The sequence below is a fragment of the Epinephelus lanceolatus genome, chromosome 7 (assembly GCF_041903045.1).
Source record: "Epinephelus lanceolatus isolate andai-2023 chromosome 7, ASM4190304v1, whole genome shotgun sequence".
Taxonomy (NCBI): domain Eukaryota; kingdom Metazoa; phylum Chordata; class Actinopteri; order Perciformes; family Serranidae; genus Epinephelus; species Epinephelus lanceolatus.
The window spans coordinates 39,129,017-39,155,733 of NC_135740.1; the positions used below are offsets into that span (position 1 = coordinate 39,129,017).

General features: G+C 40.8%; 1 protein-coding gene and 1 long non-coding RNA gene across 19 annotated transcripts in view; one reads left to right on the forward strand and one right to left on the reverse strand.

Moving 5' to 3' along the window:
• Positions 1-26,717, forward strand: part of prom1a (prominin 1a) — a 110,221-nt gene that overhangs the window by 46,710 nt on the left and 36,794 nt on the right. For all 18 annotated transcript variants that reach the window (XM_078169530.1, XM_078169537.1, XM_078169542.1 and 15 more), the window contains one exon: positions 1,040-1,245. In XM_078169530.1, coding sequence (XP_078025656.1) covers positions 1,040-1,245 — 206 coding nt within the window. The remainder of the gene's footprint in view (positions 1-1,039; positions 1,246-26,717) is intronic.
• The window catches only part of LOC117260804 (uncharacterized), a 68,231-nt gene that overhangs the window by 24,540 nt on the left and 16,974 nt on the right, over positions 1-26,717 (reverse strand). The gene's annotated exons all lie outside the window — the stretch shown is intronic.

Genomic DNA, 26,717 nt, shown 5'->3' on the forward strand with positions numbered 1-26,717 from the left:
CCTCCACCGACACCCCAGTGCCAGACTCCACGGGACGCCCCCAGAGGTCCTGTGTCCATACCTTGACAGGTCAGAGACAAGTCTGATGCAAGGAGGCCCCACAGTGGTTTAGAGGTACCTCTGGGGTACTGGCACATCCCACGAATGCTCGATCAGATTGGGATCTGAGGAATTTGGAGGCCAAGTCAATGTGTTGAGCTTTCTGTCACGTTCTTCCAGCCATTACTGAGCAATTTTTGCATTGTTGGATGCAGAAGGCTCATCACCCTACACAGCATGGAGAACCAATCACATAAAGATCAAAAGCGTGAAGCCAGAGCAAATTTCTAGAGATGATATTTGAGTAAAATACAGACTTTACTTATTCCTTGTGAATATGTTGTGTGAAACATAAACCTGGAGGGGTAACTTCTAAACCACATGAGGTCCCCTGGTAATACTAGACAAATGAGAATAGGGTTTAAGTCTCAAGCAGCTGCCAGTGTGGTAAGTCACAGAAGTATTGTTGTTGCACTGATGTTAAGAACGAGTCTTGGCATTTATGTTGTGTAATCTTGTAGTTACGGAATGAAATACTGAATTGGCTCGTAGTATTTAAGAATTAGAAAGAGAGCATTCACCAGCAGTGAGTAGTGTTACGCAATATGTTTATTGTTTATCCACAAATCCCTTTTGGACAAAGAGTAGAGAGAGAATTTCCAGCGGTGGGATCCTACCAGATATTTTTAGATTTGTTGCTCATTTTATCCTCTGCCTCCTTGTGTGTGTCCTCCCTTTTCCTCCTTTACGCCGTTATTAATCTATCCTTTCTTCTCTCCCTCGCTCCCCAACTCATCTGCTCACCTCTCCTGATCCAATTCTGTTTTCAATCCCCATCCCATTTTCCCCTCTCATTGTTTCATCTCCCTTTTTCACTTCTCACCTCTGATCCTCCTTTTCTTTCTTCATCTCATTCAATGTTCGTCTCCTTTCTGCATTATGTCTCGTAAATAAATTGTCCCTCATTCTTCATTTCATTCCTCCCCCTCGCTGACCCCAGGCCATCTACTACGAGATAGGCTTCCTGGTTTGTGCAGCAGTCGGCCTGCTCTTCACCATTCTGGTGCCGATAGTCGGCCTCTTCTTCTGCATGTGCCGCTGCTGTGACAACTGCGGCGGCGAGATGCACCAACGCCAGAGGAAGAATGCGGACTGCCGACGAGGCCTGTTGGGAACGCTGCTCTTCTCCACCTCACTGGTCATCACGTGAGTATGACACATGCATACACACACATGACACACACGCATGGGGATAACAGCTTGCAAGCAGACGTGTATTTTTTGGTGCGTGCACACAGACACTGGAATTAAATGCAAACTACACCTCAGTCATCTATATTGTTGTACTCATGCACACACATTCAGGCAAAAACACACAGTACACACATGCACCACTGGTCACTGAGTCTGTTACACACACAAACGCATGCACATACACACACGGTCATCATCTTTCCCCATCCCCCATGCTGTTTGCTATATATAGTAAATTCCTACTGTAGATATTATGTGGCAGCACCCTTCATACTTGTGTTCAGGCTAAGCAATGGTCGTTATAATCCGCAGGAGATTCACACTGAAAGATTTAATTTACTGTGGAGGAAATTCTTCATTCATGTCAGTGCTAACATACTAACAAACGACTCTCAAATCCACAACATACCCTACAATCATAGTTATTCTATATGACTCACATGGTTCAAAAGAGGGCTACAGGACAATTCCATCTACACCTTACTATTCTCCTTGCCTTCCTTATATAATAATTATAATACTTACTGCATCTGCCTTCAGGGTTTATTATATTACCGCTCCAGCTGTCATTTCGCCATTTAACATGCACATTTTAAGCACTTGGCTCATGATTTTTATCCAGTGGGAAATGCAGTGAATCCAGCACTAGAATAAATTCCTACATTTCCAATGTTTCAAACTGTAGTAACTGTGATTAAATGTAGTAATCTAGGAATTTAATAGATAGTACCTCCAGCTATTTCTGGCCTTGGTATGGTTCTCCGGATACTCAGACCTCTCATACATATTTTATACATGAAAACAGGCAGCTGCAGGCCAGCAGGAAGGTCATGACTTCAGATGCTTTTAATATTTTTCATTTATCCTACAGTTCTTTAGGGTAAATGTTCTTAATACTGCAGAGCAGACATCATGGCCAGTGAGAAGTAGAAGCAAAGAGAGTGAAACTGCAGAAAGTTGAATTGCAGATGATGAAAACTGAATCAGAGATTGGTGGATTGACTACACTGTAAATGTTTCTACATGGATCTTTTCTTTTCTATCATTTCTAATCATACTAATCAATCCAAATCCAAATCATCGGACTTGCTTGACAGTGTTTTGCTCATCTTCACAGTAGACACACAAAAAATAAGAGTTTTCATGCATGAAAAGTTACAAGCATTCAAGGAAGTTAGCATCATAACTGTAGGATAAGTCATCACTTTGTTGAACTTTCACATTCATTATTGCAGATCTTAAAGCTGTAGTGCGGGACTTTTACATATAAATGAACATCCCTTACATTTAAGCCCTTGCTAAATGAGTTTACACAATGCTGAATGGGCCTGTCGCCACCAGGAAAAGATCTCTGTTTTGCAGTTCACTTGAGTTTTGGGTGTCTGTGGTAACTTTCCCGCGCTGATGCACCATAAGTGATGTGTTTTACGTCAACAAGCCAGAGCTAAAGGGGGCAGGAATGACAGAAGCTATGGCAGAAAAACCACATCCAAGAAAAGTTTCAGGAGTGGACATTCCAAATAAAAAGAAACTCTGCATTCAGATGAAGAAACAAAGTCGTAAACAGACTTGTAGAGAGCGCTTCTGAGAGTGGGTGAGATGCAGCGAGCTCACCTGCAGGCATATGTCCTAAGCATGCGTGAAAAGCGTTTGGGTAATTACTCACACTGCCAGAGGGGGAGACAAAAATCCCACACCCCAGCTTGATGTTGCATTCATGTGGTATCGGAATAATCAGGAAAATGAGGTTCCAACTGGGGAAATTCACGTGAAGACTCCCTCAAGTCAGTACAACAACTCAGAAAGCTGGCGAAAATGTTGCCAACTTTTGTGTGATAAATGCAAAAACATGGCGGACAAAAGTAGATGTTTGGTTGATAGTAAACTTTTTATCAATTCAAGTATTGACTATAATTTTTTTCTGTAATGAGTAATATGGTGTTAGATTGTGACCATAAATTGCTGTCCAAGTAGTGTGACCCAGATTAGTGAGTTAAGTCATTTATTAGCATAAACCCTGACAACAAGTCAGATAAAGTGATATTTTAGTTGTTTGGGGGAATATACTGATGCAGCAAGAAGTCTGGGGAAAAGAAAATTACTTTGTAATATAAAGCTATTGTCAAACAAATACTAGAAACAGCTATCAACATGTTTAAATGCTCTGAGCAAAACAATACAACAAAATCTTTGTGGCATCCATGTTGTTTCCACATTACAACTATATTCTAATGAAAACACCAAAGTTGGAAGACCGACTTCTCATCTCGGGAAATGGGACCATCCCAGAGCATGTAAATACAGCAATACCGTATCTACCACTTAAAGTGGCCCCCAAATCTTGTTGAACTTTTTTCCAAAGCTGGTTCTATCATAGTAAACTCTTTTGGCCATGACCAACCAAAACTCTACCCTACTCACTACATAGGGAGTTCTATGTAGAGGACAATATAATGAGCTCATCTGCAAGATGAAAGAACACTTTCGGACACTGCTCAGGTAATTTTCTCTGCGCCATTAATTACGTCAAAAAAGATGTCATATCAACACCGGCTGGTAACCAACCATAACAAATACTGCCATTCATATCTGTGATAAAAACATGAAATTATACTGAGCGCATTTTCTTCAAATTCATAAATAACGTTACAGAGTACTTTGTGGCCGTTTGTTTTGTTGTGATGCTGCTCTGCTCACAATAAATATAGGCCTATAAATAGCATTACACTGGCAGACAGCCAAGAGGAGAGAGTGCAGGGCGACTGCAACCTGTCCCACTAATGTACGTCATCTTCTGTTAAACCTTTGTTGTGTTAAAGTTTGTTTTACCAGTCTGTCGTGTAATAACTTGGTCTCAATATCCGACCCATATTGTCCATCTGTTTGGCGCAATGCATGATGGAATATATTGCTTTGTGACAAACCTTCGATTGTTCACTACTTTCTATGGTGCATTGTGGGATACTTTAAGTCCACTATACAAGGTATAATCATTCCCACTGAACATTCAGACAGCACTTGGTGAACTCATTAGAGAGTGGACTATGTAGTGAGTGATTTCAGACAGAACCATAGTTTTCTGTACATTGAAAGGTAACAACAGAGCATCTTCAGAGCAGCCAAGTTCATAATCCACCTATATTGCTCTTGAGGATATCTTCCACTGCAGCTCAACACTGAAACACAAAGTGGTAATTTTACGTTAAAAAGACAGTTACTTTAGAAGATTTGTTTAAATCAAACTGCTAAAGCCACCTATTAACTTCTGATAAGCTTTGGAATACATTTTTGCACCACACAAAACTTTTTTTTTTCCATCGCCTTTATTTGAAGTGCATTAGGATTACTGCTCTTAATGGCCAGTATGAACTGAATGAGTGATTACAGCAAGCAATGCCTATTATAGTGTTCATGTGGGGACCTGACCTGGGGAACCTATCCTTTAAGACTTTATCCTTTGTGAAGTAAGTGCTGAGATTCCAGCTCGAATTGCACACAATAATGGAAAACTTGGGAGGAGTGGGCTGAAAATGTTTGGGAGTAAAGCCTGAAGTTTACTCTGTGCTTCTATGAGGCTATTACATCATCTCACTGAAACTCATCTCTCAGAAAATGGACCACGGGAAACTCAATCCACTCTCCACTCTGTTTTATAGTCTCAGCGGTACAAGGAGTAGCCGCTGGGGATGTAGCCACAGTACAAAAGGCTTGGGAGAGCTGCGTTTGCCTCTTGTGCTCGGACTGAAGGGATCCAGGAGTGTACTTAGTTTGATGTTCTTTGACTTTCTGTCTTCGTTGGAACGAAGCCCGGCTATTAGAAATTCCAAGGCAATATCCTAGAAGCCGAGACGCAAGAGTCTGAGAGCATCCTCACAGCTCTTATTAAATCTCCCCAGCTACCAGGCAGAGATGCTGCAGAGGCTCTAATGAAGCAATTACAGGCAAGAGAGGAATGAGTACTGAGCCCAGGCACAGACTGCTTTTTACCGCCACTAGAAAGCTGACAGCGAGGCACTGAGGAGTGGCAGGGGTGATATTTATTTTCCAAGTAGTGTTAAAATCGGATTAAGAGGGGTAAAAGACACCCAGGTAAGGGTGGGGACAATAAAATGGCTAAAAGGATGAGAGAGGAGAGTAAATGCACCCAAAACAAAATTATATTTACCAAGCCTGGACACTCGGTGATAAAGTGTAAGGCATACAGCACACCTGACAATAAACAACCTGCCACTCTGCATGGTAATACATGAATTATTTGCCTTACATTATTCCGGCAACATATTTCTAATAGTAAGCAGTAAATGTTGTAGTGTTTCTGCTCTACACTTCAGACAGGACTGTGTTTTACTTTCCTTGGATTTCCTTCTAATTTATCACATATTCACTTGCTCGGCGCTCTGCTGCTCCGTCTCCACAGTCAGTGTGCCAAGAGTGCTCTGCCACTCTGATAGCGCGCCGAATTTACGAACAGTCCAGTTTGTGCCAGAGTGCGCAAAGGCACTCAGAATGAGTATTTCTGAATTCACTACTTGCGTCATCTTCCTCCATTGTCTTCCTCCAAACAAGCCAACAGAACTTGCTTGCTGCCACTATCTAATGTCTGTGGAGAACTGTTTTGCCTCCAGCTAAGCCCTGCCCTCCAAAAAAAGGTCATACTGTTTACTGACTGTAAAGAGGTCTTTATCGTAACTGTCCAGCACAGGGTCAGGATATGTATAAATTTACAAACAGAAATATAGGGCTGCCTTCACATATTGGAGTCAGATCAGTAGAACACTACAGTTGAGGGGGCTCCAGTGGAGAGGCGCTGAAACATTTCTTATGGTATTTCTATCTTAAAGTGTCTGGATGTAGTCAGTGCAATACTTTTATAATGATACAATTTTTCTTGGGATTTATGTGACAGAATCAGAGCAGGAGATGAGAAGAAAATCTCACTCTAGCATCGGCCATTTCTCTGAAGGTGTCAGGGTCAAGTCCCACAGGAGCTGCCAAAAAGTCATGGTTGTAAACGTGAATGAGTAATATTCACTGGGTTAGAGAAGTGCTGTGGGGATTTGATTCACACGGCTGCCAGTCATGCTGAAAATGTACACTCCAGCTCACATGCTCTGGCTACAAATGCGCTGTCTTGGTAACACGGACAGGCTTGTTGTCAGTGTGTGATCAAATCTACCAAACACACAGCTGACATGACAGCAAGTTCGGGACAGAGTTCAGTTTCAGTACTCTGTTTTGTACTAGAGGCAGAAAATTGGGCTCAGCTTTGTCAGGATAAATATGATGACAAGATTTTGTAGATTCAATCAGTATATTTACATAAACACTAATAATTTCATCAGAACCAGATTAAGGCAACACTCTGATTAGTGCAGCTGCATTATTACATTCACCAGGTTAAGTCAGGTGAATGAATCTTGAAATCTAAATAAATATAAACTGATTTACAAGCCTGCGTTAATTACAAGTCCTCAAATTACTGTGCCATTTAATTACATTAGACTCATTTCTTCCACAGCTATGAGACTTGGCACAGACCAGGAAAAGGTGATTGAGAGAAACAAAAGTGTTTCAGTGCACCGTCAGAAAACATGTTAGCAGTAGTTGAAAATCAAAGTGAAGTGTGTAAGCATCACAGATTACATCCTCCTCCACAAAACAACCATTTAGACTCAAGTTTAGAGTGAGATGGATTGGAATTGTTATAATGGTGTTAGTGATGATGCGGTAATAATGAGTGAACGTCTGCAGCCTTGTTACGGTTATGTTTGGTCTGATGAAGCCAGCAGTGCTGAACTTAAATAACCCAACTCACCTAAAATAGTATATATATTTAGTCTTTGTTTTTTATTTGGTGCATATTAATAAACATTGTATTAGCATCTATATGAATACATTTTGATTCCCCTTAAGTAGCTTGAAGGTTGAAAACTTTAAAAAAAAAAAATTTATTCCACACTGACGGTTTATTACCTTCTGAATAAGCTTGTTTTCATCGTTTATTGAAGCTGATTTATGTTCACTCAGGGTGAAATATTCAAACTCAAGACCCTGTGTGTTTTATGGCTGCACTGTTACATCAAATGGAAATATTATGAACATCTTTTGAATAATTTCCATACATTATTATACCTTTCATCAAAAATTCGGCATGACATATTTTGAAGCTTCAGGCTCTACACTATTTTAAAATAAACGTCTGCCGTGTTGAACAATGTTTGGCTGCACAGCATGAATTTATAAAGACTGGTTGAAGTATAACTTAAAGTTATACTATGCAGGATTTAAAAAAAAAAAAAACAATGTATAGACTCATACAGAAATAATTCCTCTTAATCATCACTTATGTTCCACTACAGGTGTGTCACGGTGTATCTATTGGCCCTGCCCTCTACCTTTATTTTCTTTTTTTTTTCTGTGTTTTGGATATTTGTGGGCGTGTATCCCCACAGCACTCAGGTGAGATTGGGGCTTTATCAAAAGGTAGCGACAAGCTGTCAGAACGTAAACAGCAGACATCGGAGAGACACAGCACTGAAAAATAAAACCCACAAATATAGCGAGGCGAGGTAGGCCATTACCTTCGATTTTACTGGCTAGTGTTTTTACAAACAGTAACTGACAATCCTACATAGAACACCTTTAATTCATAAAGGTTAGTGAGAGAAACAAGACAAATTTGTGTTTCCAGATGGCAAATGATCCATCTAAGTAGCCTGGTAAGACCATCCTGATGATATGAGTTCAACACTGTGTTTTGATCTCTGTCTGGACTCTGTGCAGCCCTTAACCAGAGATATTGGATGAAGGGAGATACCCAACTGTAGGCTTATCCAATGTTAAGAAAACGGTTACTCTTCCTGTCTCCTAAGTGGGCGTGGTTAGCTCTCACTCCAATCAGAGCCTGTTCTCCCTCAACCCCCCCTCCCCACCACCGTGTTGAACAGAGGCTCTGTGGATGTCTGTGTATGCGGATCGAGAAGCAGGTGGAATGAAAATACATTCTTCCTATTATTGCAGCCTATTGTTGCACAAAGCTTGGGCATTTTTTATTTATTACTAGCGGTAAATAACTGTTTGTAAGCTAACTGTGATTTTACCGCCTGTTTATCAAGATCACGAGATCTCGCGAGAACTTGTTTTCTGAGACGGACAGGGCTCAAACAAAGTTAACTTTCTCTTGATCTGTGCGGATGAAAACTGCAGCTTTAGTGTCAGAATATTGGGAAGATGTGTGGCTTGTGGAAAATGAACCCAATATTTACTTTAGTGACTACAGGGCGAAAGAATTGACCATAAATTGTGATCACGTTCATTTTCCTCATTGACGACAATACATTCAGAGCTGCCGCAAGTCTCCTACGGGGGCGTGGCGCTGACGTCACTGAATCAGGAAGTGAGCTGAGTTGGGTATCTCGCTTCATCCAGTATCTCTGCCTTAACACTTTCAGGCGGCAGGAGTGCTCACCTTGACAGACAAATTCTGTCAGCCAATCAGCCTAAAAAAAAAAATAACGCAGAACATCTTCATCACTGACAGAACCAGTGGATAAATCAAGCCAGAAGAATGATGAAAACGTATTTCCCTCCAAGAAAGTGCATACTTATATTCTTGTTTAATTGTTATTGACCCTATTTCTGCAATAACTTCACTTATTGCTGTGTTTACTAACATCAGAGTTAGCGCTTGTTGCTTTGGGAGCCATCATTACAGATCCGCAAACTGTGGCCTGCATTTTACGTCACCAACTGCCGCTCCATCTCTGACTGGCTGCTAACAGTCAACTACAGTGCAGATCCCTGAATGGCTCTGATTGGATTGAAATTTCTGGAAAGCATTTGGGGCAGCACAGAATCCAGACTGATACAGACAGCTAAAAAGAATGCTGAGCTGACACCATCAGGATGGTCTCACCAGGCTACCACTGAACTTCCATATGAACAAAAAGGGAAAACATCTCATTATTACACAGCTTTGTTGAATAATTAATTCTGATTGGTCAATGGCGGCATTTTATGGTTGATTATCTCCAAAAAACAAATTGTTGCTGTAAACAGTCTTGATCATAGACACTTAACGGAAGCAATAAAATCATTTTTACATTCATATTTTGTGTTAAATTATTGATTTCTTTAGTAAGCAGCCGTGTAATAAGTGGGATAATGTACAGCAAGCTGTTCATTACTACAAAAAGAACCCCAACAGGTTGATGCAGGACCCTGACGCAAAGCATATTTGTTCTCTGTTAATCCTCTTGAATGTGATCACAGGTGCTGTGGTACTTGTGATGAACAACAGCTCCTCAACACTTCTCAGTGGTTACATCCGTCTCACCGCCAGCCCATGTGTATTTGTGTGTTACTAACGTATCATGTCTTAGCTCATGCATAAATACATGCAGTGTGCCATAAAACGGCATGTTGCATCGTGCCTGCCAGCTAAAGAAAGGCCACACCGTACATTATTAAAAGAACAGCAAGAGCTATTTCAGTCTCTACTAATCAGCTCTGATTCCACATGCACAGGTTTATAATGATAAAATGACAGATAGAAGATAGTTCCCTCTGTTCCGGCCAAGTGGAAGACCTCTGCCTCATGCTGTTACCCAGCATGCATTTCAGCAGTCTATTTCAGTCACTGGGTGTCCAACACTATTAACACAAAAGGTCCCAACATTATGGGCTTAGTAATTCATGCTAATCATATGGGGTCTAATTAATGATAATGCAAGCAGCAGTGAACTGAGCACTGAGCAGCCTGCACTTTGAATCTCAGTCAGTCAGTTTAGATTTCAGGAGTCTGTCTTCAAATGAGATTTTATCTGTCTGAGACATTAACACAGGGCGTAAGACGCATACCACACCATCTCTAGCCTGACTGCGGCTGGTGATATTTCTTGAATTTCTCTCACTCTCAAAGTCTCCTGTCACCCTTCACGACTTCACTTACTATCAACTAAGGACCAAGTGCCAAAAACACAAGCTTAAAAAACAATTAGAGCTAACAAAAACATTGTGATAGAAAATCTCTCTAATGCAGAATTTTGATGGATATTCTCAGATATGTTGTTGCACCCCCGGATTCCAAAATGTCCTCCTAGCCAATAGAATAGCGGCTGTGTCTCAGTTCAGGGGCTGCAGCCTTTGAAGGACGCGGCCTTCGTGGTCGACGTTGGCCATGTCCTTTGAAGACCGCATCAGCCAAACCGAATGGTCTCTGAAATGGGACGTCTGCTCTGCGTAGGATTTCCCAGTTGCATCACCAGCTGCTCTCGCCCCGACCGGTTGGTGTTCCTGATACCTAGTAACCAGCTGCGCTTGACGAAAGAAGGAGTAAGCTGTGTGCTTTTAGCTAACAGTAATGTTAACAACAGTTAGCCGTTAGCTAGTTAACATCTGTTAGTTAACTTAATATATAATCGTCACGGGTGCACAATGCATCTTGGGATAAGCTGGGCCACAAAGGATACATCCGTTGCATCCTCCATATTCTGGGAAAGAAAGCTCCATTTCTCAGCTACATTTGAAGGAGCCTTTGAAAAGGGACGGCCTTGGTCGCGCCGATGTGACGCAATCGGTTCTCAAATGCAGCTTTCAAAGGCTGCAGCCCCTGACTTGAGACACAGCTCGTGTCCTAACTGGATACGAGCATCACATTACATCTGATGCTCTCTGTCCACACTAAATCCATTAAATATGGAACTCTGTCACGTCATGTCAACAATCCACTGACCTACCAGCTGTGGTCTCAGAGTAACCACTGAAAAGATGTGTGAGTACGTATTTCCTTATTATTCATACTCACAATAATACTATCGCAGGTAACTTCATTGTCATCATTGTTGTAGTTCCCATACTACATCATACCTCCATCTCCACTTTGTAAAACAAGCTAGTTTGCTAGCATCCCACACAATTCTTACCAGACACATTCATCTTCCTGGTGATCTCCCTCCAGCCAGATGCCAACGTATTTAGGTTTCTGTAGTAAAATAAGGAGGTGTCCTGTTGGTAATTCCTCGTTTAAACCTCGTGAATCAGCCTATCCTCGTTAAATGTGGAGTCCAACAAAAGTTCAGCTCAAAACGGGCGCTTGCGGGCAGTTAGGACAGTCAAATAGAAAACAACGCAATCAAACAGATTTAGTTGCTCACGCTTGTTTGCATTGCATCCAGTTAGGACACGGTGTAATGGGATGTTGGAGGTAATACATATGATGATTTTACTGTACATAAAAGTCACCAATCAACACACAGCGACACAACAGTCAGCGTTTGCCATCGGGAAAAATAAAAACAAGACAAACAGAGGTAGAATGGTAAAAAGCTGTTTCACGATCAACTGCATAAACAAATTCAGGATCTGAGGATTTTACGTTTACATATAAAGCTGAAGAGACAGACGCAACATGATGCATACGTTCTAAGGAACAGTGTAGGATACTCTGAATTAAACAAGATCTTTACACACTGCCCTTCAAGTCAGAGTGATTTTGATCAGACTAACAAACTCTACCTTGAAATAGGACCAGCTTTCTTTATGCCTCCAGGCTGTGCTCAGTGACATGATATTCCCACCTTAAACTACATATTAACAAACATGTCGGTCAACTCAACTTTCTGGTCACATTTTAATGTCCACAAACCACTGTCTGTCGCATATTTTTTTATATATTTTTTTCCAATGTCTGTTTACCCTCCTGGTGTTGCAGCTTTGTGTTTTAGAGTTGATAGAGAGGTGAGTGGTACCACGTCATGTCAATTCATAACCTCAAGAGCAAAATCAGAGTGAATCAGAGAGCAGTGCGACAAAAACATGAACATTTACAAAGTTTTTAGTTCGCTTCTGCCTTGGGACAGTTCTTCTAAAAACATAACCTCTTTGGGAGGCGAGTCATCTGTCAGTCAATGTGTTTGAGTTTGGTTTTAATAGACTGTGTGGGCTTTCAGAGGGATAAAAGGCTCACAGTAATTCCACTGTTATTTATGTGACAAAAGATATTAGCACAGAATTCTGCTAAATTATTAATTAAGTGACCCAATTAATGAGCAGAAACAATTTTTCATCACTGGTCCACTTGTTATTACAGTGAAGAGCCAGCACCAGGGGCGAGATATATAAACAATGCATACACCATATTAACTGGTATTTATAAGGGAAGAATATGCAGTGAGACTTCAGACCCTTGTGGACACATGATTTTAGCTGAGATGGTGACAGGTGATATTGTATGACAGGGAGGAGATTGAATTTAAGTTCATAGACGGGTAACATTGTTGTAAGGCTGTTTTCCAGTTTTACTGATCTGCTATTATTTTTGTAGGCTGCAAAGTGTTCTGTAAAATTTTAATCAAAGGCACATATATAACGTCAACTTTAAACTATTAATGGTTGATGAATTTCAGCATAATTATATTTACATTTGAGCCATTATCTCCCTTTTAATGACCAATTTATTTAATCCTGAATTGTGAAGCACTTTGTAAAGTCAGTTTAAACATAGGGCTTTGAATAAATCATCCTTTTTGATGTTTAATAATAATGATGATGATGGAGATTAGTAAAACAAACATGTGTACGTGTGGTTTCATAAATCTGATGAAATGAAGGCGTGCACATTTCTTTCTTTGTGTGTACACACAGTATTGAATCTGCAGGGTGTTATGCAGCTGGCCCCATTAGCTCAGCAGCCACACTTGCATACAAGACTACACACAAATAAATAAATAAATAAATAAACAGACATGTCATCTATCTGTGCACACACTCTTTTTACATACATGTAAAAGTTAGAAACTGGAAAGATCACTGCCAGCATTGTAACTCTCCTTATCCTTTTTGTAACTGTCTGATTTAAATATCCCTTAATAACCTAAAATAACTGACATTTGACACTTCACAGAACTGTGCTTTTGATCGCAGCTCTTGGGAGGTAACAGCTAATTGTAGTGAGACACCTCACAGTCACCTACTGCTGACACAAATACATGAACTCAATCTCTCACTCTCAGATGCAAAAACAAGCGTGCAATTAGTCACTTACAGACAAACACAACCTCTGCCTCCTGTAACCCACACATCGCTCAGTGAGCAGCCTCCCCTCGGGAGTCATCACATGCAGGGCTATTTTTAGGGGATTCATTAATAGTGAGATCAACTTCACTCTGTCATAAAGCAAGACACAATGACTAGGAAGATGTCACTTGCTGAGTAAATGTCAAGCTGCTGGGATGTCCTCACGGGGAATTACATTCCAGTGCCAGAGCCAGAGCCAAGTTTTGGAGCAATTACAGACAGCAAAATGTAAACTGAAACTTTACTCACATGGGCAGCAGCTGCAAAAGAGACAGGACTCAGCAGGGGAAAGGGAATCACAGACAAAAATACAACTTGATGACAAAAATGACAAATTATATTAAGGTCTGGGTAAAGCAAACATAAATATGTGTTTGTCACACCACAGACATAAATGTTGTATTAACGACCCAGCCATATGTGAATGAAATAAATGTGTAAGATTAGATTGCAAAATGGTAAAAAATAATAATAATAGGCAGTATTCTTTGCTCTGAAACACAGGGAAGCTTTGCTGAAAACCAGTCTTGTATGGTCCAATATGGCAGCAACATTAACGTATTGCAGCTACAGGGCGAAGCAGTCAATGCAGGTCACGCAGGTTTAGGTAAGATTACTAGAAAATAACATGGATTCATAGATTCGGTTGACCTTCCACCCTCTCTTCCCCTTTCTCTGTCAGTCTTACACAAAGTGATGCTGCAACATGGAGGTTGCCAGATGCAGCTGGATGGGTAAATTCTTTTTTTTTTTTCTGTGTCTCCCTGTGTATTAATTTTATGTCCTCTTTCTGGATTCAGGTTTGTGCAGCGCAGGCATAACTCTTCATGAGTTTTACTTTTTCTACAGCAGTAGTTTGTTGATTTCGGGTCGCAGGACAGAGAATTGAGGAACAACTGTTTGATTATCACACTCAAGTCTTCCTTGCTATTAGTATGCGGTCGAATCAATCTGCGCTGATCTGATTAGAGTGATGAATTGGAGGAGCAGCTGCTGCGAGTGAAAGCAAACTGTCTTTGGCTGGTTAGACCCAGCACTGGACAGAGGGCTGTGTGGTTTCCATAGGAACACAGCCGTTCCACCTAAAGTATGTTGTAACACTATGGACAACACTTAAAATTAGGGATGCACTGAATATTCGGTAACCAAATATATTCGGCCGAATATTGCAAAAAAACACACATTCTGTATTCGGTGGAATAAGTTAAAAGCAAGGCCGAATAATAGCGGCGTGTTTTGATAACGCAATCAAACAGCATGCCGTGACGGGCCGAGTGAAATGTCGGCAGTGTGGCGATCCGCCCGTCACTGCACTCGCATTTGCGACTAAAAATAGTTTTGAGCGAGCAAAATAGGCTTAAATCATTCAGCACGCTGTGCGAGCAGCCTACAGATTTCAACCAGCAGCAGAAACGAAAGGCGAATCCCACCGATTGTGGGTTGAACGGGGGTCACAGACACAGACAGTAATGCATTCCTGTCAAATACGGCGGCCATCGGCGGATAAGTCGGCTCCAATAATATCGTCTTCTTGGCGCCATGACTGCCCAGAAGTACCTGAACAGCCGAGCCAGCCGAACACAGGTATGTGACGTGTCAGAGGAGAAACGAGCCGTTCACAGCCCACAAACCTCACCGCACTTTAGGGACTGTTCTTTACTTATGAAGGGACTGTCAGGGGAGGAGGGTGGCTGGTTGATTCTTATTTTATTTATTTATTTTATTTTGATCCCCCTCATGTTCATCACTCATTGATGCTGTTTTTGAAGTATGAATAAGTCAATAAGTAATTTATTCCACTGAAATATCATTGATGTAGCCTAAAATAGAAAAGTGATTTATCTTTTTTATAAATGACAAAAGGCACATCTGCCTCATTTTCGCTGTGGTATCGTGATACTACTCAGAACCATGATATTTTCACTGGTATCGTACAGTGGGATCCAATTTTGGTACCGTGACAACACTAATCTGGAGGGGGTTCATCTGCAAAAACTAATGAAAAACTAAACAACGATATTCGGTATTTGGTACTCGGTATTCGGCCAAGTGTTTAATATTATTCGGCTTCGGCTACAAATTTTCATTTCGGTGCATACCTACTTAAAATATATGACTTAAAGAGCGGTTAATTTTTGCTTTCACTGTGCTTGGCACTCTGCTGCTCTGTCTGTGCCCAGAGCAGCTCCAAAAACATTTAAACATGGCAGCAAATGCACTTATAATGGCAGTGTGCCACAAACAAATGAATGTGTGGGAAACACTGCTATGATGCATAAAGTTGGTGGTTTGAAGGTTGAGTCTGGGTGGTTGTTTTTTAAACATATGTATCTCTGAGGGGATATTTCGCTGGCTAGTAAACTGTTGGCTGAGGCAAGTAAATGTTGCAATTCACAATTGAGCAGGAGAGGCACTGATGTTATGTGCTATACTTTTTAGTTTTGGGCCAGGGTTTTGATAAGGATGGTGTCAGTGCATCATTGAGCCATGATATCCAGCCTGCCCAAAAAATCCTGAACATGAAATGGTGCAAAACACTTAGTTAACAATACTATATGTAGTTCATGATCTTTTCACATTTTCTAACAATTAATGTGTTAAGAAACCAATCTGATTTTACTTTATCTGCATCTGTTGTGAATAATTTCAAAGACGTCAGTGCTCCACGACAACCAGAAGTATAGAAAAGTGAATTCATTACATATACAATCATTGCTTAGAATTCCAGCTGCCTAATTAATAGATAATTTGAGTGTTTTTCTACACAAGTCACAAGAAGATACTGATACCATACAGCACGTAGGTGTAAATGATTTAAAATAACTAACATCAATTCAAGTCTCCTTAAAAACACGATTGGTATTTGTAGTTCCTGAATAATTAATATTTTGGAGAAGACAGGTTGTTAAATCTATAGGATGAATTTCTTTTAATAAACTGAACTGATCTCCACTCACTTTCTGTCCCCGTCCACAGCTCAGTACGTCCACAGAGGCTCATGATCGCTGCCCAGCACGTAGACACCACACAATGGCAGCTTTACACAAACCACAGCCAAGCTAATTAACTGTAGAGCTTGTTGTCAGAATTCCTTGTGCATCCCATAATTTATCACATCTCCTGGAGAGACCTAACTCATACTAATCATTATAATTCTCCCTTTTTTCTGGTTTATGGCTTTTTTTTTTTTACTAATTACACTTTTCCCTCGTCCTGGGCTCTTTTATGGTCGGTGGGTTCTTGTAGCGCGCACGCTACAAATCAATACAGGAAAGAGTCTAGCAGGAATTCTACATAGTGAAACTAATTGATGTTTCACAGCTTGGTCAGGCTTTCTGTCTAATTTATTTGAGACATTTAAGTTACAATAGTGATGATATGGCAGATTGTCGCAGAGAGAAAGAAAAGATATGAGAGGGCAAAGCTGCAGGGCTGGGTGATGGTGATGTCGTTTACAGCTGAGAAGTGCTCTCTATCTCAGGGACGATTGGCAAGGGGGATTTATAATCCAGAAATAGCAGCATTTCTAATGCAGATAGAGCTGTCTGTCATTTCTTTGTGTCGCTATGCTTTAACTTTGTGGTCAGCAGGGTGAGGAATAAATACAGAGCCACCAAAATATAAAGAAAATCACAAGGTTTACTTTCTTGGCCTGGTGGTCAGCTACTGCCTCTGGTAGCTCTGTTCACTTCTCTTTAGGATTTCTTTCCTTCCTATATTACAAAGGTTCTTGTTAGGGCTGCCCCCGGCTAAGAATTGTCCTAGTTGACCAATAGTCATCATTCAGGAACATTTGTCGACTAGTTGCCCGCATGTTTACCATATTAATTTAATAATCAAATTGTATATTTTGGGCAGGGCAACACAATGGTTTGAGTTGAAGGTGTGAGAAAGAACAGTATCAGTAACATTGTTAACACTGACAGTAAAGCCACAGGTAACTTGTGCCAAAGATCCTCTTTTTAATCTGATTCTGTATCTACCGTGGATGTGGTGGTTTCAGGCCGTATGGCATCCACATAAACGTGTTTTCTACCTTGGGAGATTTACAGCAGGCTACACCATGTGAATCAATCAAGACAGAGACTTTTAACTTTTACTATGTTCTGTCACCAATTATAACCGCCAGAAGTTCAGAGACAGAAATGGATTGAAAAAAACGGCAGGCCACATAAGGTCAACAGCAAAGGATGCAATCACACCTACAGTTAGTTTGATTTCAGTCAAACTGCAGTGGAACTTGAAAAACTGTACAGAAAAATTTACACATTACAAACCAGGAATTGAAAACAAAACTCAACCTCCATGTTAAAGGCTTTAGATTACATTGTTACTCCCTACAAATCACACTGCAGTTTATTTGGGAGAGGACAAAGACTCCTGTTGATTTTGACTGACACTGTTCTCATCTGCCCAAATGAACTGATCTATATCACATATGGTATGGTATACATATGGTTGTGTACAGTGGTGTAAGGTAGTTATGGTGGGCCCCAGTAAAAGCTATGATGAGGGGACCTAGTGCCAGGTTTTTGTGCCTAAACTAGCTGCCATGTATCATCTCTTCTCATCACATGATCATAAAAAGACTTGACACTTGATGACATCAACATACATATTACTCAGCAATCATGATTTCATATCTGTATATGACAAATATACCAAAGCAAAAAAGAAAATTTAATTTAATCGATTAGTTTTTATAGTTTAAGTAGAATAATCTCATAATTTTGTTACTGATTGCTACTGACTACACTACACACTACACACACCAAATAATGACGAGATGGGGCTTGCCTTCAATGAAATACAGCAAATGGCAACATTTTTACATCAACATAAGTTCTTCTTTGAACACAGGCATATTTCTGAGGTGGCAATCTGAATCACTTGCAAGGGCCAGCTCTCCACCCAACACACTGTGGGGCCCAGTGCAGCTGCACTGCCTGCACTGTCTATATTTACGCCCCTTGTTCATTTGAATGTCTGTGAAGATTCCCTATAAAGTAACTGTGCAAACTATACACTGATCTTGTGGGAGTAATTTTTATCCAAACCCAAGTTGGATCGCATTGATTCAGTGATTCGGAGCATCAGTGCTGTAGACCCAGTGAGAAATGATTCGCAGACTTTGAGCCAGATGTATAAACATCATCCATTTATGGCCAACTGTAGGAGTGGAAATGAGGCTACTGCATGTGTGCTCCGTTTCACAATGATTGTGATTTATAAAACAGAACTAGGTGAACCTGCAGCATTACAAATCTGACAGAGAATGTGTTTGCATATTTCTGTCTTTGTGTGTACAGAGAAAGTTTTAGTTGTGAGTCTGCAGAGAGTTTTATGCATCTGGTCCCTGGGTGGTGTTTGCTCCATTCTGAGTCCACTTAAAGGCACAAGATCACACCATTAAAACTAATCACTGTGATTCAGTGAGTCTCTAGGAAACAGACTTTGAGAACTGCAACCAAAAGTTGAAATTCAAGCCCCTCTCCAAAGTCCTTATAGTTAGAGACTGAGAGCTTGATAATAAAATGCAAATCACAGCCGATTCAATTGAAAGCATCAGTTTGATTGGTCGAGGTTTAGTGGAGAGCAAAAACTTGTTATGAAGTTCCTGTTTACAGAGTGAATTACCTGCTCTTTGAATTTCTTCAACAGTCATTACTTGAGACGAGTTGTTTTGTTTTGGACAGCTGACATTTATTTTTGAATCGCGCCGTTAATATTTGCTTGAAAGGTTAATGATTTTTGTAACCTTAATCTATCCAGGGATGGTTTACTGAGCAGAACGAATGTGTCACTTTCTGTTTTTGATCAGAAAAAAATCTGTCTGCCGCTCTCCTTCACACATTACAGAGTGGCTGATGCTGTAGAATTCACTGATTTTTATTTTTATAAACACAGAGCACTCTTACAGTTGTTTGAGCTAATGGTCTCAAAAATCCTAAACATTTAGTGATTTTACAGCTGCCCTGAAGTCTGTATATTTTTTAATCTTTCTTTTTTGTAAAAAGAAAATGAAAGGGTCAACTAGCGTACTGTCTAACCATGCTTTCAGCTTTTAAATCTATTGTTATGCTGCTTCTTCTGCCTGGATGTTTTAAAGTTTAATCATTAAATTATATGTACTTCAGACGACATTTTGGCCCTTCTAGAGTTTTTAAATAATACTATTATTTCCATGACCTTTTGTGGCTGCTTGCACAACCCTGAGCCCTACAGGCTGTTTGGCTCCGAGTTTAGTATTCATATCTTTCCTGGATTGTTTACAGTGGAATTAATGGTCTGTTGTCTCCCATCAAACTACTGCAGCCAGGTTTTAGACAGAACAGACAGCCACTTACACAGCGTCCTTATGAGAGGGGTAGAAAAAAAACAACAGCAGCAAAATAGCACTGTCTTTATTGGGGTTGTCATGCCCAGAGCAAAGGCCCTGGAGTCAAAACTATTCAGTGTCTGGTTAAATTCTTTATAGGACACAATGCTGCAGTGGGAAGCCAGTTCAGGCTGTGACCTGGCACGCTCTGAGAGGACAAATAAAACAGTGCATAAAAGGGATAAAACAAGGGCTAGTTGAGGGGAAAAAGCAGTTAAGTGGAATAAAAACAAGCTAACCAGAGGCTTAACTGGATAAAACGGCGGCTAATTTAAATATAAAAGGGGCTAAAATTAAGCAAAATTGAGGACTGTACCAGGGAATAAAGACTGGACAATAAAAAGAGGCTAAATGGACTGTTAACATTGATTTAACAGTTCCTAAAATGGTGGCTGTTAGCTACTGTTGTGACCACTTTGTAGAATATGTGTGACTTCTGCTGGTAATGTCAGCTGAGAAATAAGAGCTTTATACTTATGAAATACAGTACAGTTTGTCTGACGAGGCATTGCTATGGCCCTACACTCCTCGTGCATGTAAAGATAATCCTGTGGTCTGTCCACTTATTTTCCCTTGTACATACAAAACAAGCTGCTGCTGTATGTGTTAATCTGTTGTATCTGTTCTCGTCAGGTCACTGAGGTCAGGCTGGCACAAAAATGACTTAATATACCACAAAAATTCCCATGTTCACAGATGTGAAGCTAACGTTTTAAACAAGGTCTTGGTCAAAAATTTGCATACTGAATTTCCGCTCATACACTTAGACACATTAAATGCCATGTTATATACCACTGTATACACCGTAGGGTTAAATTGACATTATAATAAAAGCACAGCACCATTTTCTTAGCAATAATGTTTGTTTTATAATTATTACAATGACTACACTAATCATTTTCTTAGTGAGAGACAAGATAATAGAGGTCCAGTTCCAGCAGTGTGAAAGCAGGGAGGGGCTGAAGGGCGACTGTCCGAGCCTCGCAACTACAATCGCACTGAATGCAGGCCATTGTTGGAGTTTGTAAAAGCTATGGAGCCACCAGACCATGTAACACTCACTACCCAGCCCCCAGTAGTGGCCTAGAAACTGGGGCACTGCACTAGTTTGATGCTCCTCTTCATCTGCTGTTGTGGGGTTTCCACCCTGAGGGAGAGTTTCATGTGTCATTTGGCTTTCGCTCAAACAGGAATTACAGCCCTTTTGCTAAAGTTGATCGAGGTAAATCTTCCTCCTGCTGTGTTTGAATTGTCCCCTGTGGTCAATAAGAGGCACGCTATCAACAAGCAGCCATACAGCCATGCAGTCGTTGGCCACAGTTTGAGCTAGCGGGTCGGTTTAGGCGTTGCAGATAACAGAGAAATGTGATGATGCTGCACAACATTTTCACAAAGTGAACAGCTGAATTGATAAATGGCATTACTAAAGGCTAACGGCCCTTTAAGAGCAGATGCTACCTGAAAATTACCATCCAGGTACACTATGCAGGATTTTTGTTAGGGAAAACAAACAACATGTGGACTAATACAGGAGTAATCCTTCTCCATCATAACTTACGTGTGGGGGTGTATTTATCTGCAGAGACCCTGCCCTCTGCCTGTACTTTCTTATATTTTCCTATATTTGGGATGTTCCTGGGTGCATTTTTTTTCCTTGGTAAGGTGAAGGCATGACCCGCACTACTCTCCTTCTGAAGGAAGTGCCTTGCTTGGTTGGATTGGTTAGGATTAGGCATGAGGAGTGAGATTGGTGAGAGTTACGGTAAGAATGTCAGGGTAAGCCAATCAGAGATAGAGTAAGGCAAGGGCAGAGTAGAGCAGGTCATGCTTTCGCTATCCTGGGCAAGTAGCCCCACAGCATGCAGGGGACTTAATAAAAAGGTAGCGACCAGCTGCCAGATTGTAAGCAGACCACATCCAAGGATACGCTATAAAAATCATGAACAGTGCTGAGAGAAAAAAAGACAACAACAACAACAACAACAACAACAACAAAAAAACATGAGTGAGGTGAAACTGTAAGTGGACAAAGCTGATCTCAAAACAGGAGTGAATCTGAGGCTGGCTTTCACTTTCGGTTTCAGTTATATTCTTCTAGTAGGCTGCCTAAAGTTTAATTTGTATTTTTTCATGTTAACAATTTAGATAATTAAAAAAATGTATACTTGGGATCCATGTGACGATACGATATTGCCACACAAAAATATCGCAATACTGTGCTGTCACTATTTTTTCCCGACCCTTAGAAGACAAGAAGATAACGCTATCTCTGAGCCTGACTGGGCAAAGCCTGCCTTCCTCCAGGCATCTGCCCCTATTTCATTCAGACTCACACAGCTGCCTGTACCGAACAGCAGCACGAAAGCGATGCGCGCTCATTGTGCAGCTACATCTGGTGACCAGACTGTCCCCGTCAGCTAACTGCACACTGACTGACCAAAAATACACCTCCCACAAGACTGCTCAGCCTGAACAAATCTCAGTCAACTAAGGGATCTCCGACTGGTAATTCGAATCTTTGACTTTAGAGGGCAGTCCTACATTCTCTTACTTTCTATTTATAACTCTGGGCGTGTACCCCCAAAGCAAAAGGAACTTCAGTAAAAAGGTAGTGACCAGGTGCCAGAGTGTAAGCAGCACGCACCCAAGAGGAAGCTACGAAAATCGCAAACACAGCACCAAAAAAAAAAAAAGTTGAATTTAGCAAGGCAAAAAAAGAGAACAATCCCTGCATAGTATAACTTTAAAGGGATAGTGCACCCAAAAAAATTAAGATTCAGCCATTATCTACTCACCCATATGCCGAGGGAGGCTCAGGTGAAGTTTTAGAGTCCTCACATCCCTTGCAGAGATCCCAGGGGAGAGGGGGTAGCAACACAACTCCACCTGATGCAGGTTGTGATCTAAGTGTCCTGAAGCCCCGACATAAAAAGTTGTTTCGACTGTTTTTAGCCTCATTGTAGCCTGTAGTTCTAACTGTCTCCCTCGGCATATGGGTGAGTAGATAATGGCTGAGTTTTCATTTTTGGGTGCACTATCCCTTTAAGTATATGAAAAGTATTTATGTATTTAAGTTTCAGTAGTTTGCCACAGTCATATCTTTTTCTTTTGTGCCAAAAAAGTGACATTTTGAAAGGAAACTCTTCAATCTGTCAGCATGTGTAAGTTAGTGAAAAGCTCTCCTTTATTCACTTCACTTCACAACCTCCCAACTTCAATCTTCTCCTTGCTGCTGTCTTGCAGAATTCATGTGTTTCCCTCTTGTATAAGTGAGTTTTATGGCATTGCTTATGAAACGCTATTCCACTGAATGGACTGAAATATTTCCCTATCATATGTGATATAAAAGACATCATTAAATTTAAGGTGAAATGAAGGTGACACCACTGGGGGGTAGTGTGTCTTTATTGGTGGAGGCTGACATGTTGCCTTTTTTCAGACGCTGTAAGCATCAGTGAGAAAATGGTTTTTCTCTCATAAATTCCTTCAGCAGCAGCAGCACTCATGTATTTTCTATTATTCAGCTCCGGCATGCCTTGCTTGTCAGCCCGAGTTTGTTGTTTGTTTGATCATTTTGTATTCCAACACAAATATGTTTTTTTTTCTGTCTTCTTGCTGTTTTATCTCCTCATTTAATTTCACCACATCTCAAATAACAAATCTAAACTACAACCAAACAAGACCACCAAACTCAAACTGAACCAAACTTGATTCTGCTGAAGTAATGCGGACAGTCATGTTACTACGCAGCTTGTTGGAAAGCGCTTGGCGTTTTTTTTCTCAAAGAGTCTTTGTTTGGCTGCAGATTCCAGTGACCTTGCTGGACACCGAGCGGTGAGAGGGAGTGAACGAGGGACAAAGAAAAGAGAGGGAGTTGGATACAGAGAGAGAGGCAGAGAGGGGGAACTGAGGGCAAAAGGGACAGAAGACAAGAAAAAAGAAGGTATTGTAGGAAAATGAGAATGAAGCTTGAGAGATCGAATGTGAGAGAGGGAAACGATAACAAGTCCGAGCAAGAGATACTGAGAAATAGAGGTGTAGTGAAAGAGACATAGATGAAAACAGACCAGCCAGAGGAGAAAGACAAATGAGAGAGAGCTGGAGAAACATGAGGGAGGAAAGTGAGGGCTTTATAAAGACACAGACAACCAGAGGCAGACAGAGAGAGAGAAGGAAGGTGTATGATTGTGAATTTGTGCTGGTAAAAGAGAGAAAGGGGCAGCATGTGTATGAAACTGTGTACTCCTGTGTGTGTCCAGAGGGCAGAGAAGTGTTTGACAAAAGGCTTTTGTTGTGGAAGTGGCCATTTTGAATCTTCCCCTGGTTCCGGATGGCTCCACTTCACTGTGTCCCAGCCTAGTTGTTTGGCCTAGTTTCTCATTAAGTCTCCACTTATACGATGACAGCGTTTACTCTGTGTCGGCCTACTCACTATTTATGGCAAACATCATTACAATTCCTCCAGACGTGGTGCAGCTCCGTGCCACACAGATGAAAAGAGTTTCTCTCTTTAGTGCAGCACATTATCCTATAGTAGTCGTTCTTAAAGGGTTACACTAGTACTTATTAACTACAAATCGCAAACACTTTTGAGATGTGCCAACCATTTTTCAACCGGGACTGTTTTAAAGGCTCTTCTACTTTGTCCACTTTGACTCAGCTGCCAGACAGCTTCCACTTAAATGAAAGGAGGAAATTATTTCACCGCGCCTGTCTTATAAATTGTGCTTTTTGTCAAAGTAACTCATCAGCGTAATGCTCTTTTAAATCCATCTCTCAAATCTTAGCTGTCAGAGTGTCTTTGAACATCAGACATAATATTAATTTGTAAAAAGTGTCCAAAGGGGCAAAAGCTTTATCAAGCGTTGATAAAGCGACACTTTCAAAAACTAGTGGTCGCTAATTGTTTACTGAGATGGATTAGCTGTGATTGATTCGCTATCTTAGCTGCTACCCACTGACATTTATGCCACGCTGTCATTAACAGAAATGTGTTGGGAGGATTTTCAGTTTAGCATGCAACACAATCACTGGAGTTATTTATCAAGCACAAATGCAAAACATTGAATTGCTCCAACTGTTGTATACTGTCATAAATTAAATATCTCGGGCTGCTCAACAACACTGCTTGAATAAAAGATACAATTCAAAGATGCCACATTCACTTCTTGAGATTTTTCACTGTTTTATCAGTGGAATTATTCATCAAGACAATAATCTACAGAATCATCTTTAGCCCCTCGACTCAATTCTCCTGAGCATTTACACTGCTACACATTTAATAAGGCAAGAAATATCGACCCTTATCTGGCTTCACCTTATCAGTGTACTTAATGAAAAGAGAAAGTGTGTAATATTTTGCACATTCAGTGTATGAACACACTGAACAATCCCTAATGTGACAAACTGTCTGCAGCATAATGCAGGTTAGATTAGATTGGATTAATGGGATTATATCCACAGAGGGAGACGTCTACAGCAGCAACTGCTGATCACAGGGCTGGAGAGATGAACCCCACACACACACACACACACACACACACACACACACACACACACACACACACACACCATCTTTTTCATAAATTAGGCTTTCTGAAGTGGGGTTATATGAGCTATTTATCCAAAGTCAGTGTTAGAGCTGCAATGAATAATCGATTAATTGATTAGTTTTCAATTATCAAATTAGTCGCCAACTAATTTGATTATCAATTAATCAGTTTGGGTCTTTTTTTAAAGAAAGAAAAGGTCAAAATTCTCTTATTCCAGCTTCTTAAATGTCAATATTTCCTGGTTTCTTTAATTCTGTATGCCAGTAAACTGAATATCTTTGGCTTGAGGACAACATAATGAACATTTTCACAATTTTCTAACATTTCATAGATCAAACAACTAATTTATTCATCAAGAAAAAAGTCGCCAATGAAGAGAGTCGTACGAACGTGGACATTGAAGGCTGACTGTCGTCTTTCTTTCAATGGCAAGCCTTCGTCATGTGCCTCTTTAGTGTCGAAGTACCCGTCTTTTTGCAGTCATATACCAGCATCGGTCTGCACTTGGTACACTCGATGAAGCCGACACACACGTTGTCACCATCGCCAACTGACATGTGCGCGGCCAGTGCCGCTGACAAGGGGTGATACGTAGTTGGTTCCATAGCCTAGGTCTATTATGAGGTCTATTAAATATTTAGGCTTTTTTAAGGTGGGACTTTTTTTGAGGTGGCTAAGATTAGAGCTTAGATTCTCTGCCCGAGCCCGAACCCGACCCGTAATTTCCCACCACTATCCTCGGGTTTGGGCTCGGGCAGAGAATCTAAGCCCTAATCTTAGCCACTTCACCTTGACCTGAGACAGTCTGTTCTGACGGAGAAGCTTAGTTTCCCCATCTCTGTTCTCGTTAGAGCCACTAGAACCCATCGACAAAAATAGGTATTTTAGCTTGCTTAACACAGGAGCTGCTGATCTACCACTGTCACTGTCAGACTCCAGGCTACTTCCCCAAATTGGGTGTGCACCTGATTATGGTTTAGGGTGCTTTCAGATCTAGAGTTGTCTTGCTTTGGTCTGAATCAGGGACTAATTTTGTCACAAAGTTGTATAATTGCCTAGAGTTGGTTCGTGTTCTCACGGCAGCATTTACAAGAGGACCAGATCAAATGCCTTGTGCGAGAAAGCTGCTCTGGATTGGTCAGAATTTCCATGTGGGAAAAATCCAGGAAGTAAAGCAAACGTTGAAGAAGAGTACACTTGCAAGATAAATGTGACACTTTCTAATGTCACAATGGAGGGACAACTACGCAGGTTGATTTTAGCGCTGCTCATCGTGGACTATATTGCTGTCATTGTTCATTTTAGTCAAACCATACAGTTTGAAAACGAGGCGCAGCTCCAACTAGAAAACAATGTTTTGATGCATTGGATGTGCTGAATGTGCATATTAAGGCAGTACAGGAGGAGGTGCACATTAA